We start from the raw sequence: 18,953 nt of genomic DNA, 5'->3' as shown, positions 1-18,953 counted from the left end.
AGACAAAATGGCCATTTTAAGAAAGAATCAAACTGATCTGATAGCACTGAAAAACTCACTCTAAGAATTTCATAATACAAATTACAAGTATTAACAGCAGAATAAACCAAGCTGAGAAAAGAATCTCACAGGGCTGGTTCTCCAAATTAACTGAGACAAAAATAAAGAAAAAAGAATAAAAAAGAACAAAGCCTCTGAGAAACACGGGATTATGTAAAGAGACCAAATCTATGCCTCACTGGCATCCCTGAAAGACAGGGATAGAGAACAAGCAACTTGGAAAACATATTTGAAAATATCATCCACAAAAACGTCCCCAACCTCACTAGAGAGGCCAATATTCAAATTCAGGAAATGCAGAGAACCCCTATAAGATACATACAAGACAACCATCCCCAAGACACCTAGTCATCAGATTCTCCAAGATCAACGTGAAACAAAAAATATTAAAGGCAGCTAGAGAGAAAGGGCAGGCCACCTGCAAAGGGAACCCCATCAGGCCAACAGAGGACCTTTCAGCAGAAACTATATTTGAGGGCTTGAGGGCCTATATCCAGCATTCTTAAAGAAACTAAGACCAAGAATTTCATATCCAGCCAAACTAAGTTTCATAAGTGAAGGAGAAATAAGATCATTTCCAGACAAGCAAATGCTAAGGGAATTTGTTACCTGCCTTACAAGAAGTCTTTAAGGTGCTACTAAACATGGAAATGAAAGACTGTTAGCAGCCACCACAAAAACACACTTAAGTACATAGACCACTGACACTATAAAGCAACTACACAATCAAGTCTGCAAAATAACCAGCTAAACAACATAATGACAGGATCAAATCCACATATATCAATATTAACGGGCTTAATGCCCCAATTAAAAGGCAGCAGAAAGCTGGATAAATAAGTAAGACCCAACCGTATGCTGTTTTTTTGTTTTGTTTTGTTTTGAGATGCAGTCTTGCTCTGTCACCCAGGCTGGAGTGCAGTGGCGTGATCTCAGCTCTTGGGTTCAAGCAATTCTCCTGTCTCAGCCTCCTGAGTAGCTAGGACTACAGGCAGGTGCCACCATGCCCAGCTAATTTTTTGTATTTTTAGTAGAGATGGATTTTCACCATGTTAGCCAGGATGGTCTCGATCTCTTGACCTCGAGATCTGCCTGCCTAGGCCTCCCAATGTGCTAGGATTACAGGCGTCAGCCACCGTGCCCAGCCAACTGTATGCTGTCTTTAAGAGACCCATCTCACATGCAATGGCATCCATAGGCTCAATGTAAAGGGGTGGAGAAAAATCTGGCAAGCAAATGAAAAATAAAAAAAGCAGAGATTGCTATTCTAACCTCAGACAAAATAGATCTTAAGCCAACAATGATTTAAAAAGACAAATAAGAGCATTACATAAAGGTAAAGGGTTCAATTCAACATGAAGATTTAACTATCCCAAGTATGTATGCAATCAACACAGGAGCATCCAGACTCATGAAACAAGTTCTTAGAGATCTACAAAGAGACTTAAATAACCACACAATAATAGTGGGAGGCTTCAACACCCCATTAACAGTATTAGACAGATCATTGAGGCAGAAAACTAAGAAAGATAGTTGTGACCTGAACTTGACACTTAACCAAATGGACCTAACAGACATCTACAGAGCTCTCCACCCCAAAACAGCAGAATATACATTCTTCTCATTTGCACCTGGCATATACTCTAAAAACTGGCCACACAATCAGCCATTAAACAATTCTCAGCAAATATAAAAAACCAAAAATTATATTAACCACACTCTTGGACCACAGTGCAAAAACAATAGAAATCAATACTAAGAAGATCACTAAAAATCATACAATTACATGGAAATTAAACAACCTGCTCCTGATGACTTCTGAGTAAACAATGAAATTAAGGCAGAACTCAAGAAATTCTTTGAAACTAATGAGAACAAAGACAGAAAACACCAGAATCTCTGGGACACAGCTAAAGCAGAGTTAAAAGTTTACAGTGCAAAACACCCACATGAAACATAAAGATCTAGAAAGAACAATCTAACATTACACCTAGAGGAACTAGAAAAACAAGAGCAAATCAACCCCAAAGCTAGCAGAAGACAGGAAATAACCAAAATCCGAGCTAAATAGAATGAAATTGAGAAGTGAAAAACCATACAAAAGATCAATGAAATCATGAAATCATAAGTTGACTCTTTGAAAGAATAAGATTAATAGACTACTAGCTAGACTAATTTAAAAGAGAAGATCCAGATAAACAAAATCAGAAATGACAAAGGGAACATTACCACCGACCCCACAGAAATTAAAAAAAAAAAAAAACACCCAGAGACTATTATGAACACCTCTATGCACAAAAACTAGAAAACCAAGAAGAAATGGATAAATTTCTGGAAATATAGAACCTCCCAAGATTGAGCCAGGAAGAAATTAAAACCCCATACAGACCAAGAATGAGTTCCAAAATTGAACCAGTGATTAAAAGCCCATCAACCAAAAAAAGCCCAGGACCAGATGGATTCACAGCCAAATTCTACCAGACATGTAAAGAAGGGTTGGTACCATTCCTACTGAAACTATTCAAAAAAAAAAAAATTGAGGAGGAGGAACTTCTCCCTAACTCATTCTATGAGGCCAGCATCATTCAGCATCATTCTGATACCAAAACCTGGCAGAGAAACAACACAAAAAGAAAACCTGAGGCCAATATGTTTGATGAGCATTGATGCAAAAATCCTCAACAAAATACTAGCAAACTGAATCCAGCAGCACATTAAAAAGTGAATTCACCACAATCAAGTAGGCTTTATCCCTGGGATGCAAGGTTGGTTCAACATACACAAATCAGTAAGTGTGATTCATTACATAAACAGAACTAAAAACAAAAACCACGTGATCATCTCAATAGCTGCAGAAAAGGCTTTCAATACAATTCAACATCTGTTCATGTTAAAAACCCTCAACAAACCAGGCACTGAAGGAACATACCTCAAAATAATAAGAGCCACCTATGACAAACCCCACAGCCAGCATCATACTGAATGGGCAAAAGCTGGAAGAATTCCCCTTGAGAACTGGAATGAGACAAAGATGCCCACTCTCATCACTTCTATTCAACATAGTACTGGAAGTCCTGACCAGAACAATCAAGCAAGGGAAAGACAGAAAAGGCATCCAAACAGGAAATCAAACTGTATCTATTTGCAGAAGATATGATTTTTATATCTAGAAAACCCCATAGTCTGCCCAAAAGCTCCTAGATATGATGAGCAACTTTGGCAAAATTTCAGGATACAAAAATCAATATACAAAAATCAGTAGTTTTCTATACCCAACAACATCCAAGCTGAGTGCCAAGTCGAGACCACAATCCCATTCATTATAGCAAAAGAAAAAGAAGTAAAATACCTAGAAATACGGTTAACCAGGAAAGTGAAAGATCTCTACAACAAGAATTATAAAATACTGCTCAAATAAATCAGAGATGACACAAATGGAAAAACATTCCATGCTCGTGATAGGAAGAATCAATATTGTTAAAATGTTCATACTGCCCAAAGCATTTTATAGATTCAATGCTATTCCTATCAAACTACCAATGACATTCTTCACAGAATTAGGAAAAAAGTTTTCTAAAAATTATATAGAACCAAAAAAGAGCCCAATAGCCAAAGTAATCCTAAGCAAAAAGAACAAAGCTGGAGGCATCACAATACCCAACTTCCAGCTATACTATAAGACAACTATAACCAAAACAGCATGGTACTGGTATGAAAACAGACACATAGACCAATGGAACAGAACAGAGAGCCCAGAAATAAAGCCACACACCTACAACCATCTGGTCATTGACAAAGTTGACAAAAAAAGCAATGGGAAAAGGACTCCCTATTCAATAAATGGTGCTGGAATAACTGGCTAGCCATATGCAGAAGATTGAAACTGGCCCCCTTCCTTACACCATATATAAAAACCAGCTCAAGATGGATTAAAGACTTAAATATAAAACTTAAAATTATGAAACCCTTGAAGAAAATTTAGGAATGACCAGGCACAGTGGTTCACACTTGTAATCTCAGCAGTCTAGGAGGCTGAGGCAGGTGGATCACTTGAGCTCAGGAGTTCAAGACCAGCCTGGGCTAGATGGTAAAACCTCATCTCTACAAAAAAATACATAAATTATCCAGGTGTAGTAGTGTGCACCTATAGTCCCAGCTACTTGGGGGGGCTGAAGCAGGAGAATTGCTTGAGTCCAGGAGGTTGAGGCTGCAGTAAGCTATGTTTGCACCACTGCACTCCAGCCTGGGTGACACAGTGAGACCCCGTCTCGAAAAAGAAAAAAAAAAAAAGAAAGAAAATTTGGAAAATACCATTCTGGACATAAGCCCTAGCAAAGATTTCATGATGAAGACATCAAAAGCAATTGCAACAACAAAAAAATTGACAAATGGGGCATAATTAAACTAAACAGTGTCTGCACAGCAAAAGAAACTATCAACAGAGTAAACAGACAACCTACAGAATGGGAGAAAATATTTACAAACTATGTGTCTGAAAATGCTCTAACATCCAGAATCTATAAGGAACTTAAAGAAATTAATAAGCAAAAACACAAACAACCCAATAAAAAAGTAGGCAAGGTATATGAACAGACACTTTTCAAAAGAAGACATACATCTGGCCAGCAAGCATATGAAAAAATGCTCAACATCCCTAATCACTAGAGAAATGCATATCAAACCACAGTGAGATACTATCTCACACCAGACAGAGTGGCTATTATTAAAAAGTAAAAAAATAACAGCTGTGAGGTTGCAGAGAAAAAGGAATGCCTATACACTGCTGCTGGGAGTGTAAGTTAGTTCAGCCATTGTGGAAAGCAGTTTGGCAATTTCTCAAAGAACTTAAAACAGAACTACCATTTGACCTGAGAATCCCATTACTGGGTATCTAACCACAGGAATATAAATTGTTCTACCATAAAGACACATGCACAAGTATATTAATCACAGCGCTATTCACAACAGTAAAGACATGCAATGCACAAGAATGTTCATCGCAGCACTATTCACAACAGTAAAGACATGCAATCAACCTAGATGCCCATCAATGGTAGACTGGATAAATAAAACATGGTATATATACACCATGGGATAGTATGCAGTCATAAAAAAGAACAAGGCCATGCCCTTTGTAGCAACATGTATGGAGCTGGAGGCCATTATCCTGAGTGAACTACTGCGGGAACAGAAAACTAAATACCCATGTTTTCACTTACAAGTGGGAGATGAACACTGAGTACACATGGCCACAAAGAAGGGAACAGTAGACACTGGGGCCTACTTGAGGGTGGAGGGGGAAGGAGGGTAAGGACTAAAAACTACCTATTGGGTACCATGCTTATTACCTGGGTCATGAATTAATCTGTACACCAAACTCCCAAGACACACAATTTACCTGTATAACTAATGTGTACATGTACCCCTGAAACTAAAAGATCAAAAACATTTAAAAAGTGGTGTCATGTAACCGTAAAAAATGATTTAAAAGAACACAGATTTAAAAGACCTCCTAATTTTGGCCAGGCATGGTGGCTCACACTGTAATCCCAGCACCTTGAGAGGCCGAGGCAGGTGGATCACCTGAGGTTGGAGTTCGAGACCAGCCTGGGCAACGTGGTGAAACCCCATCTCTATTAAAAATACAAAAACAAAATTAGCTGGGCGTGGTGGTGGGCACCTGTAATCCTAGCTACATAGGAGGCTGAAGTAGGAGACTCACTTGAACTCGGGAGGTGGAGGTTGCAGTGAGCCGAGATTGCGCCATTGCACTCCACCCTGGGCAACAAGAGCAAGGCTCCGTCTCAAAATAAATTTTAAAAAAGACCCCCTAATTTTATTTATTTTTCTCACATGAAAATGTTTAATGTTTATGCTGATGCATATCTGAGTGCTTATCATCAAATCAAAGTGTGAAGTAAAAAAAGGCAGTTTAAGAAAGTTCCAGTGTTTCAAAGAGAGCACTTTTTAAAAGGTATATACATAAAAAACATTTCATTATACCATAAAATAAATGCAGCACCGTAAGATAAAGGAAGACTAATATATATGAAGTTTTGGTCTTTCTCCCCTCTACAGCTGCAACCATCTTCAATCTGCTGAACTTAACTCAATGGTTACAGGAATTTTTTGCTTTTTTTTGGTCTCCTATTCAGTTCACATTTCAGGCTGTTCAGCAGATGCCTGTGATTCTGGAGATTCAAATCACTGGTGAAAGTTTTTTCTCTGTTTCCTCAGTTTTTCAGGAGCTTTTCTTCATAAAATGATCTCCCGCTGTTTGAAGTACCTTCAGTCTTCCTCATCAACAAAAACTAAATTCAAAAAGTACCTTACTGAAAATTTTTTGTTCACATCTCTCTGATTGTTGGAGTAGGGTCATATCCCAGTAAAAATAGTCTCATTGGAATTGATTCGCCTTTTACTGGTGCACCATCCATTATTTCATATTTGGTGATTGTTTCTGTTTCTGCTGTGGTACTGGGTCCAATTCCTGTGATCTCTTTTTTGATCAGTTGTAACTCCATATGTTGTATTTTTATTCTTACTACCAAGAAGTAAATTTTTCCGACTATTACATGCTTTAAATGATACTCTGATTTATTATATTCAAATTATATATGTAGACAATCTTCAATGCCCACTTTTTTTTGTTGTTTGTTTGGAGACGGAGTCTCACTCTGTCACCCAGGCTGGAGTGCAGTGGTGCGATCTCGGCTCACTGCCAGCGCCACCTCCTGGCTTCACGCCATTCTCCTGCCTCAGCCAGTAGCTGGGACTACAGACGTCCGGCACCAAGCCCGGCTAATTTTTTGTATTTTTAGTGGAGAAGGGATTAAGTGGAGACGGGGTTTCACCGTGTTAGCCAGGACGGTCTCAATATCCTGACCTCGTGATCCGTCCGCCTCCGCCTCCCAAAGTGCTGGGATTATAGGCCTGAGCCACGGCGCCCGGCCTCAATGCCCACTTCTGTCTTAATACAATTGTTAACATCAGGACAGGTGGCAAGGTGGTGAACAATAAGATCATATTCTTTTACTAAATCTGTCAGTGTTCTTCCTATTGTCACTTTAAGAAAATACCTCCAGCGAACATTTGCATAAATTCAGAATCATAACTTCTTCTCTGAGTCAGTTCTCCAGGTGAGGTTAGTTCTTTCATTAGGTTTATAAATTCATGAGCATTACTCTTGTCATTGAAAAGTTCCATTTGACCTATAAATTCAATTCTAATTCCTTCGTGCTCTAGCCTCTATCCAGGTTGCTTAAAGGTTACATTTACCTTTCCTGAAACAGATTCTCCATTATAAAGAGATAGTGTTTTTCTACTTTGCCATTTTCAGTTTTCATTTCTGTCATTTTCCCGGCTTCCCCATCATTAACGACAATATCGATCTCACAAATTGGACCAAAAAAAGCCTTCAAGAAAACTCATTGTCAGCACTGCTGCCACATCCCCCCTACTTTACTCCTCTTCACTCAGGAGAACTCTCAGACCCAGCTCCCTCTGCTCAGCACCCCCAATTTGGAAAATTTAGATCCAGTGGTGGTCATTCGAGTGCTAGAATTAGATTTAATCCACAAATAATTATTTTTAAAAATCATTGTATTCTTACTATTTTAAAAAAGAAGCCTTTGAAACTCGATCTCAAGAAATACCAGCCCAGGTGTGGTAGCTCACACTTGCCCCACTTTGGGAGGCTGATGTGGGAGGATCATTTGAGGCCACAAGTTCAAGACCAGCCTGGGCAACATAGGGAGATGCTTGTCTCTATAAAAAATGTTTTAAAATTGGCCAGGCATTGTGGTGCACACCTGTGGTCCCAACTAATGAGGCTGAGGTAGGAGGATCACTTGAGCCCAGGAGGTAGAGACTACAGTGAACTGTGATTGCACCACTGCACTCCAACCTGGGCAACAGAGCAAGACCCTGTCTCAAAAAAAGAAAGAAAGAAATACTACAACTTTGATTACCAGGTAGCAAGTCAGAGGAGAGCAGCATGCTTTGTAGTCATGATCAGATTCTCTTTTGTAATAAAGCTTCTGACTAATTCTAGGTCTAGTCAGCAACATACTTATAAATGTTTAGATTTAGAATTAGCTGGAAGCCTTTGTTTTGCAAAGCCATTTATAACATCAGACAGTCAATATAATCATTGATATTGAAGCCAGATATATCAGAAAACAAATGCAGTTGTGTTTCAGAAAACAAACTTCATTTATCACCAGCATAGAACAATTCCTCCTGGGTCTTTTCAGCCATAAAAATGGCAGTGCAACATTAATAGGCATCTTCTCAGAAGATAAAGAGAAATAATGTATCCAGTTCTTCTGAAATACCAAGTTCTCTAGGTAGAAATTAGTCACAAGAAAATACAAAATAGATTCAGAAGAAATATAACAAGTTAAATATTAGCTACTGAGTAAAGAGGAAGATTTGTATCTCAGGCATCCACATTTTCAAAACTGGAAGAACAGAAAAAATAATTTTTTTAAATTATAAAACTCATAATCACAAGACAATAGCTATTGATAGCAATCTCTTTGCTTCTCTACCATCAATAATAAGAACAAAATTGATTTTGGTTCCTAGTATTCATAACAATATCATCTACGAATACATAATTACGTGTAGGCTGGGCATGGTGGCTCACGCCCACAATCCCAGCTCTTTGGGAGGCCAAGGCGGGTGGATCACCTGAGCTCCGGAGTTTGAGATTGGCCTGGAGCAACACAGCAAGACCCTGTCTCTACCAAAAAAAAAAAAAAAAATGCCAAGCATGTTGGTGCATGCCAGTAATCCCAGCTACTCCAGAGGCTGAAGCACAAGAATCACTTGAGCCCAGGAGGCGGAGGTTGCAGTGAGCTGAGATTGCACCATAGCACTCCAGCCTGGGTGAGAGAGCGAAACCCTGTCTCAAAAAAAAAAAAAAAAAAAAAAAAAAAATATATATATATATATATATATATATATATATATATGTTTACATAAATGTTTCAAATAAAGGAATAATATCTAACGGTTAATAAAATACTTAGATTATAAACTAAATTGCGGCTGGGCGCAGTGGCTCATTCCTGTAATCCCAGTACTTTGGGAGGCTGAGGGAGATAGATTGCTTGAGCCCAGGAGTTTGAGACCAGCATGGCCAACACGGCAAAACCCCTCTACTAAAAAAAATACAAAAATTATCCAGGCGTGGTGACGCACACCTGTAATCCCAGCTACTCAGGAGGCTGAGGCACAAGAATCGCTTGAACCTGGGAGGCAGAGGTTGCTGTGAGCCGAGATTGCACCTCTTCACTCCAGCTTGGGTGTGGGTGACAGAGCAAAACTCTGTCTCAAATAAATAAATAAATAAAATTGATTATAGAACAACTTTCTCTTTGACTATGTCAAATGACTCACCTTATATGAATCTCTGCTGCTGCTGCTCTATTCTAATTTTATGTAGCAGGCTAAATCATGTGCTCCCAAAGTTAATAAAATATCTAAAATATTTAGGATAAATTCAGTTGCAAACTAACTATAAGATTATTTGAGATGTTTACCAAAATAAAACTTACATTTATTTATTTATTTATTTATTTATTTTGAGACAGTCTCAATCTATCACCCAGGCTGGAGTGCAGTGGCACAATCTCAGCTTACTGCAACCTCCAACTCCCAGGCTCAGGAGATCCTCCCACCTCAGGCTTCCAAGTAGCTGAGACTACACGTGTATACCACCATGCCCAGCTAATTTTTGTATTTTTTGGTACAGACGGGTCCAGGCTGGTCTCAAACTCCTGGGCTCAAGCAATTCACCTGCCTCAGCCTCCCAAAGTGCTGGGATTATAGGCATGAGCCACCATACCCAGTCCCAAAATAAAACTTTTTAACACATAATCAATGAAATTCTTCTTATGAGGATTTAACCATTAATTTCCAATTAAGAAATTTAACCAACTTCTTAAGTGGAACTTTTAAAAATATATTGTCTTTGACGTAGTCCATAGATACTGCAGTCTCAAGTGTATAGCTCCATGATTTTCACAAAGGGAATACATACATGCACCACCACGCCAATCAGGATATAGAACTTATACGAGCATCCCAAAAGCTCCCTCGCAGTCTTTACTTACCTGACTCTCCACAACAGTAACTACTATGCTGACTTTATGTCCATAAATTTGTTTGGCCTGGTTTTTATCTTTATATAAAGAAATTATATAGCATGTACTCTTTTATATCTGGCTTCTTTTGCTCAACATTGTTATCTGTGAGTTCTACTCATATTGTTACAAGTATCAGTACTTTGTATTTTTTTTCATTGTTATATAGGATTCTTTTGTGGGAATATACACAATCTATTCATCCATTCTATTACTGATGGCCACCTGAACTGTTTTGAGTTTGGGACCATCATAAATAATGTTGCTATGAACACTGTAGTACATCATTCAGAGTACAAATGTACCCATTTCTGATGAATGTATACCTAGGAGTGGAACTGCTGAGTCACAGAGAGTTCATACCTTTAGTAGTTACTGCCAAGCTTTTTGGCAAAGTGGGTGTTGCAATTTACACTCCACCAATATTCAGTTGTTTCACATGAAACCATTTTGAATTGAGTTCAACCTAATTGAATTGGTACCTTAATGAATAAATATACTTTTAGTTTTCAAAAGGTCTGAACTTACTTGTTGGAAGCATTACCTAATTAAATAATTATACTGTTCACATGCAAATTTAACCAAATATTTGAATACCAGTTTATATACTGCCAAAATAAAATCAAAGCATGTCTAATTCTTCCTCCTCACAACATAAATCAGTTTATATAGGCTCAACCTTCTAAGAATAATAGCATTCTCCCAAATTTATCATTAGGTAAGAACACAAGGACTAACCTATTATATTTCTAGAACTGGCAAATTTCTGCATGAAGCGTGAACTGGTAAAAAGCAATTCAAACATTCTGTCAGCACTGATATGAAAAACACGGTTGATAAAAAGTCTTCCATGAAGATCTTTCTCAGAAACATTTTCTGGAAAAACAGAAACACAAACCAAAAGAGAAGAAATAAAGAAAGATTATTTTAACACTTTAGGGGGTTTTGTGGGGTTTTCTTTGTATTGTTTTATTTTGGGCATAAAATCATTTTTAAATATGATTACAATGAGGAGAACATTCCAGAACACTACTAAAACTCCAAATAGGAATTAAATATATACATATGTACAACCTATAACTATGCATAACAATATATAGTTAACTAAACTACATATAATCAATGTTTCAACTGTCAAAACCCAAAAGATACAGAAGTATTTAACTTGAATGATACCAAATGGCCATAATACTCAAAAGAATATTTCAAAAGGGACAAAGACAATATACAGACACATAAGATAGTATCTACCATAGAAATTAGCAACTTCTACCTCTGAATGCTCACTCAGTAAATATTAATTTGTCAATGGCTATAATATCTGCTGTACTTAGCTTATCAGCCTGAATAATGTTTCAACTTGACTTAATGTTCACTACCCAAAGACAAGAATGACTATAATCACAACCTATTCTCAACACCACACATTAAAAGAACTAAGAAATCCTTTTGAAAAGTATTCATCAAAGCTAAATAATGCCCAATGAAATATTACATTTTTTCTGGGAATTTGATAATCATAATGGTGTTGAAAACTACTAGTGACAAATGAAGAAGCAATATCTTGCTCACCTATTCTCATATGCCCTGGAAATATTATATAAAATAGCCCATACTTACATAGTGCTTACTATATGTTAGACATTGTGCTACATACCTTACAAGTATTGACTCATCCTCACTGCAATGCTATGAGATAAGTGGTAATTATCATCATTATTTCCAGATGAGGAAACAGAATCACAGAAATAATTGCCAAGGCCCCATGGCTAGTGAGTGACTGACCTGGAATTTGAACTCACTCCAGCTCCAGAGCACACAAACTTAACATCTATTTTATACTGCCAGAAGGAATTTAACTTAGAAGAACTAAACAGAAAGAAAAAAAAAATACCTAGGAACAGAAGCTTGGCATAATAGAGGAAGTAGCATAAAGCAATCCAATATGAAATTGTAATGATTTCAGGACCAGGATCATTTACTATTATTTCAAGGATTATGCCCCATTGATACAGAATAAAAATTGCTACAAAAGCTCCCCATGTTTCAGAAATCAAGCTCTAAGAATGATCTGGGTAAAGCATCTGTCAATATTAGTCAGGTGAAATCAAAGGGCAATAGTCTATGAATCAGAAAAACTCTTCCAGCTCCAGCTTCATCCCCAGCTATTGCTATTTATTCCCCATTGAATGATTTGTGTCTCCCTATTTTGCTCGAGGCATAAAGGACTTACGGATATCAGATAGATATTGATTTGCTTCTCCCTTCAACAATACTGTATGTAGGCAAAAACTATTTACTGCAATTTCTTTTTTTTTTTTTTTTTTTTTTTTTTTTTTTTTTTTTTTTTTGAGACGGAGTCTCGCTCTGTCGCCCAGACTGGAGTGTAGTGGCCGGATCTCAGCTCACTGCAAGCTCCGCCTCCCGGGTTCACGCCATTCTCCCGCCTCACGAGTAGCTGGGACTACAGGCGCCCGCCACCACGCCCCGCTAGTTTTTTTTTTTTTTTTTTTTTTGTATTTTTTTAGTAGAGGCGGGGTTTCACTGTGTTAGCCAGGATGGTCTCGATCTCCTGACCTCGTGATCCGCCCGTCTCGGCCTCCCAAAGTGCTGGGATTACAGGCTTGAGCCACCGCGCCCGGCCAATTTCAAATAATGGCTCCTTCAGCGTAGAAATGAATCACAAAACTAGGAAATTTTGCTAAGCTTTGTGAGGTAACTTTCCAATTAGGCCTGGGAAACAGCTTTTTCTGACATGTAAGTATTATATGTTCATTGTAAAAATAATTCAAATATTCACAAAGGAAGAAAACAACTAAAGGTGATTCTGTTGATCTTGTTCATTTCCTTCACAGAACCTATCCTGACTTGTAGTTTTACTTTTATTGGTTTATTGACTTACCTTTCTCCTGCTCACTATACTAGATCAACATACTATCACTAAATAAAATGATGTTTGGTTTAAAGTGATCTGCAATCTCCCTCACTCCCTCTAAAACCATACACACGTCCCCAATCTCCTGGGATGGTTTACTTTTTGTGACCTTTTCAATTGTCAGTTCAGTTCATTGACTTCAACAATCTTCATAACTTAACTTTAAAAAAGTAAAAAAATAGATTCATTATTTTACCCATTAAATACATATGACAAGTCCAATATTTTGGAATGTGCTTAGGGAAACCAGTAGGAGCACTTGATTTGTTATCTAATGATAATCTAATGAGAAAAAAATCACCATACACTTTAAATAAAACTCCCCAAACAGAGGTCTGAATGTTACATATACCTTCTCACTGCTGTAAAGCCAAATAGCCTTTGCAAGGAGCAAAGTGTGATCAGAGTTCATGTGCAATAAAGAATCTATACACTACTACTCTTTATTTCTAGATATGCACAATTTTCATCAGTTTTATTGTTATCCTTTATGCAACTTACAATGTTACTTTTATAGGATTCTTTGGTTTTTTGTTTTTTTTTTTTTTTTCTTTTTTTTTTGGAGACAGACTCTCACTCTCGGAATTAAAAGCTTGTGCCACCACACTCAGCTAATTTTTGTATTTTTAGTAGAGTTGGGCTTTCATTACATTGGCCAGACTGGTCTTGAACTCCTGACCTCATGTGACCCACCTGAGTCGGCCTTCCAAAGTGCTGGGATTACAGGCGCGCGCCACCGCATCCAGCTGAAACTACTTTGGAATGACCATTCTTATAAAAGCAGCAGGTGAGAAAGAAAAAAAAAAAATCCTGGTTTTGGTGTTACTTACCTATTTGGCCACTGGGGGCCAGAGGAGATCTTCCTAAAGTCCTCAATTCAGGTAAACAGTGTATGACTAATCCATGCCCTGCTGCGTACTAAAGCATGAATGGTAAGGACACTAATAAAGCAGTCGCTATGCTACCCTTGATCTTTCCAAACGTCTCCTACTACACTGACTTCAGTGGCAATGATCTTACAATTTTAAGAAAAAGAGTCCTTAAAATGCCTACTTAATAAGCACAACAACAAGCCTCAAGTTATTTGTACTAAATTTTCCTTTAAACAACTACTTTCATTATATTTTTTGCTTTCTCTTTCTCTTTCCCTTTCTCTCTCCTATTGGTGGTTACAAGAAAGTAACACAATCATAGTGTCTATAACATCTATCCTCAAAACTAAAACATAAGTATTATTATTATTATTATTATCTTTTTTTTAAAGAGACAGGATCTGGCTCTGTAGCCCAGGCTAGAGTGCAATGGTGCAGTCATAGCTCACTGCAGCCTTGACCTCCTGGGTTCAAGTGATGCTCCTGCTTCAGCCTCCTGAGTAGCTAGGACTACAGGCATGCACCACCATGCCCCGCTAATTTTTTGATGTAGAGACAAGTCTTGCCCAGACTGGTCTCAAACTCCTGGCCCAAGCAATCCTCCCACCTCGGCCTCTCCAAGTACTGGGATTACGGATATGAGCCACTGTGTGCAACCAAGAAAAACTAAAATTTTTGATCTTTCTCAAAAGCAGTATAACACACACAATCTATATTTTGGAAGTTTTTAAAATATGTTTTAAAAAATTAAATTTTATATTAAGGAAAACACATTAACATAGTAAGCTTACATCTACATAAAATGGTTGGGAAATGGGCTTACATTGACTAACACAATATTATTGTGTGCTGGGTATTATATACAAAGCAGCGGAGATGTCTCTTCTTCACTCCTTCCGAGTTAAAGGTGCCCAATTAGGGTAATTCCCAGCCTCTCTCTACAACTTTAACTCACTCTAACCAAAGGAAGTAGATTATTGTTATGGACTGAATGTTTGTGTCCCCACAAATTCTGTTAAAGCCCTAACTCCTGGTGTGGCTGTATTTGGAGATGGGGCCTCTAAAGAAAGTAATTCATTGGCCGGGCACAGTGGCTCACGCCTGTAGTCCCAGCACTTTGGGAAGCCGACGCGGGCGGATCACGAGGTCAGGCAATCAAGACCATCAGGGCTAACACGGTGAAACCCCGTCTCTACAAAAAATACAAAAAATTAGCCGGGCGTGGTGTCGGGCGCCTGCAGTCCCAGTTACTCGGGAGGCTGAGGCAGGAGAATGACCTGAACCCGGGAGGCGGAGCTTGCAGTGAGCTGAGATCGCGCCACCGCACTCCAGCCTGGGCGATAGAGGCTCCGCCTCAAAAAAAAAAAAAGAAAGAAAGAAAGAAAGAAAGAAAGTAATTAAGTTAAATAAGGTGGGTCCAATATCTGGTAGAATTAGTGTCCTTATAAGAAGAGATACCAGACACTTTGGGAGGCCGGGGTTAAAGGATCAGTTGAGGCCAGGAGTTCAAGACCACCCTGGCCAACATGAGGAAAACCGCCCCCCCCTCCACTAAAATTACAAAAAATTAGCGGGGCGTGGTGGTGCATGTTTGTAATCCCAGCTACTCCAGGTGTTCCAGAGGCTGAGGCACAAGAATCACTTGAACCCTGGAGGCAGAGATTGCAGTGAGCCAAGATCATGGCACTGCACTCCAGCCTGGGGGACGGACCCAGACTCTGTCTCAAAAAGAAAAAAAAAAAAATACCAGAGTTTGCTCATGCACGCTCTCTCTCTCTCTGTGTGTGTGTGTGTCTCTGTTGCCCCCTGCTCCTCCCTCACACTTTGCCCCTCTATCCATGAGCATGTGCTAAGGAAAGGCTATGTGCAGACACAGTGAGAAGGTGGCAAGCCAGGAAGAGAGCCTTCACCAGAAACCAACTCTGCCAAACCTTGATCTGGGATTTCTATCCTGCAGAATTATATGAAATAAATTTCTGTTGTTGAAGCTACCCAATCTGTAGTATTTTGTTATGGCAGCCTGAGCTACTAGCACAGTTAGTAAATGTGGAAGGAGGATGCTGGGTAGGCTTGTCACACCTCTGTCCTTCCTTCTGGATCTAGGTGCCCACAGAAGCTGGTTCTCCTCCAGGGGGATCGTCCCTCCAGTGGGGGAGGAGGTTGAACATTGCCTGTGACTGATAGGTAAGTCCACCTCATTCTTCACTCCATCAGCAGCCCACTTATCTTTCACACATACTGACATCCGCTGACTTTGTTACTATTAGTATAAAAGGTGATATTCTGGCCTCTATCTGACTTGCTCTTCATTTTCTTTCCCAATTTGTTACCACCAGGGTGGTCAAGAAGGACTGCTATTTGTTGAGCCCACTCTAGACCCCATGTACACATGGATTACAATACAAAACAAAATGGATTACAATACAAAATGTGAAAAACATCTAGAATATAATACTCTTGAAATTCAGAAGGCCTTTGGGTCATGATTCTCTTTATCATCATATTAGGATCAAGCTTAATCTCTGCTGGCCTTCTAAAAACAAATAACTTTTTTGTTTGGTTTTGTTTTTTGAGACAGAGTCTCGCACTGTCGCTCAGGCCGGAGTGCAGTGGCGCGATCTTGGCTCACAGCAACCTCCGCCTCCCGGGTTCACGAGATTCTCCTGCCTCAGCCTCCCAAGTAGCTGGGATTACAGGTGCACACCACCACACCCAGCTAATTTTTTGTATTTTTAGTAGAGACAGGGTTTCACTACATTGACCAGACTGGTCTTGAACTCCTGACCACGTGATCTGCCCGCCTCGGCCTCCCAAAGTGCTGGGATTACAGGCGTGAGCCACTGTGCCCAGCCAAATAAGTTTTTTTTTTTAATGCCATATGGAATATTATTATCATTTATCTTTATAATAAATTTCAAATATAGAATGTTCCTCTAAAAGTGAATTAAAATTAAATGGAAATTGACTACAGTAAAAACAAATCAAAGTCAGGAGCAATTATGATGAACTTTCCATGCTCTTGCTTTTAAAAACTCATCCCATTATGCTAAAACATAACAACAGTCAAAAGCTCGCATCTTCACACAAAAATATTGGAGTATTGTTCTGAGTAACACTGATGAGTACACTTTTTAAAAAATCATTTAAAGAGAGAAAGATTTCCTCTCTAGAATTTTTGAGAATCTTCTTTATTTCCTTTTGGAGGCTACCCAATAATTTAAATTAGTATTCATGTCAGAATGCATCCCTGCCATAACTACTAGATTTCATAATTATACACAAAACAAGTTTAGAAAAACCTTGCTAAGGTGTCTTTTTTAAAAAGGAGGAAAAGAAAATAATTTGGGCAGTATTGAAGTAAAGTAAAAAGAAAACCGGATGGAGACACCTGGTCATTAACTCAAGTTCTGCATAGTTAACTAGCTGCATGATTTTAGATTTAGTCTTATTTTCCCTACCAGGAAAATGAGGGATAGCCTAAATGAAATAATATGTCACTGTACCTATGACGTGTGAGCATATTTCACTGCCTGGTATATAGGAATGGGCATACAGAATTTTTATTAACACCACATTTAAAAGCTAAATGCAAAGAAGCTTTTCAGATTCCAGGCTTCTGAAGACAGTGGAATACATTAGATTTAACAGCCTCTTTCTACTATTTTCTATAAGCTTCCATTCCTTTTTTGGTTCTTTATAGGGTGAGACTGTGTCTAATGAAACTAAATTCTCAATCTGCACACCCCTATTACAAAGATAAACATAAAAAAAAACTGAAATTTTAATAAAATTTATAAGAAATTCTTTACCTTCATCAACAGAATCTGAAGTGCTGCTTTTGTCCAGAGAAAGATACTCATCTTTATTCAAGTCCAGTGACTTTGATGGCACTCTAGTTAACTTCTTTTCCAAAGCTGGTAAGAGACTCTTTTTGGTCTGTTTTTCATTCTGGGACTCCTCTTTGCCTAATCCCTAAAAGGTAAACAATCCAGTTTCAAAATAAAAAACAGATTTAGCTTAGATTTTGCAGTGAGAACTTTAATATTAAACATACTTTGAAATATTGCACTTTGAAAAATATTTACAGCATTTTGTTTGTTACACTCGCATCACATTTCCAACGCTTTTAAATGTCAGTCCATAAAATATGAGTAAATAATATACACCATTCTAAAGTCATCCTACACAATAATAAACAAGTTTATGAAAAACATCATAGAAAAAGAGCTTCAGAGATCATATAAGTCACTTATGCAGAAGGAAAAGGGGACAAAGGACAAAAATAATAGAACAATCCATTCTTCAGGGTAGACAAGGGAGAAGAACCAAACCCAGTTAGCTTCCCCAGTCAATGCCTGCCCCATCATCTCAAGGAAGAAAACTCACCCATCTCTCAAGACCTAACGGGGAAATGGAAAGAAAATGGAGAGATAAAAGTCACATATGAGTACAGTGGGAGAGAGAAGATTAAAACAAATTAATTTCATAGCAAACTCATAAAAACACAATTGGCTTTGCTGCAACGGGACTAAGACATTAGGCATTAAGATGTATTTAATACATGATGCTATCTATACTTTCTGGGATGGTTTAATAAAGATGATCATCTCTACAATAAATTTAATGTTAGGCATTAAAGTATGATGCTATTGCTATGTTAGTATTCAAGTAAAATAGTACTGTATTATAATCAGACTTAGTGGAATAGTACAAAAAGTCTATATAAACTATACACAGAATATTTTCTTGCATTTTCTCTATGTACACAGATGAAAGAGAGCATTTTACTTCCTGTCCCATGAGACCCCTGAGAAGCACTAAGTAGCAGAATCAGCTCCAGGGACGATACAGGTTTCCAATGGCCACCCAGATAGCAGAATAACAACTGGGACCCAGGACACAATTTATTAAAGGATTATATTACCCTAGTCAGAA

The 18,953-nt window shown here is 38.3% G+C and overlaps 1 protein-coding gene and 1 pseudogene across 2 annotated transcripts in view; both read right to left on the bottom strand.

Moving 5' to 3' along the window:
- The window catches only part of GRAMD1C (GRAM domain containing 1C), a 111,805-nt gene that overhangs the window by 23,914 nt on the left and 68,938 nt on the right, over nt 1-18,953 (bottom strand). For both annotated transcript variants that reach the window (XM_010361015.2, XM_010361016.2), the window contains 2 exons: nt 17,828-17,990; nt 10,950-11,087 (listed from right to left, as the gene is read on the bottom strand). In XM_010361015.2, the coding sequence (XP_010359317.1) occupies nt 10,950-11,087; nt 17,828-17,990 (301 nt within the window). The remainder of the gene's footprint in view (nt 1-10,949; nt 11,088-17,827; nt 17,991-18,953) is intronic.
- On the bottom strand, nt 6,302-8,129 carry LOC104660647 (annotated as a pseudogene).

Source organism: Rhinopithecus roxellana, chromosome 1, assembly GCF_007565055.1.
Source record: "Rhinopithecus roxellana isolate Shanxi Qingling chromosome 1, ASM756505v1, whole genome shotgun sequence".
In the NCBI taxonomy this organism is placed as follows: domain Eukaryota; kingdom Metazoa; phylum Chordata; class Mammalia; order Primates; family Cercopithecidae; genus Rhinopithecus; species Rhinopithecus roxellana.
This window is presented reverse-complemented; position numbering and strand designations above follow the sequence as displayed.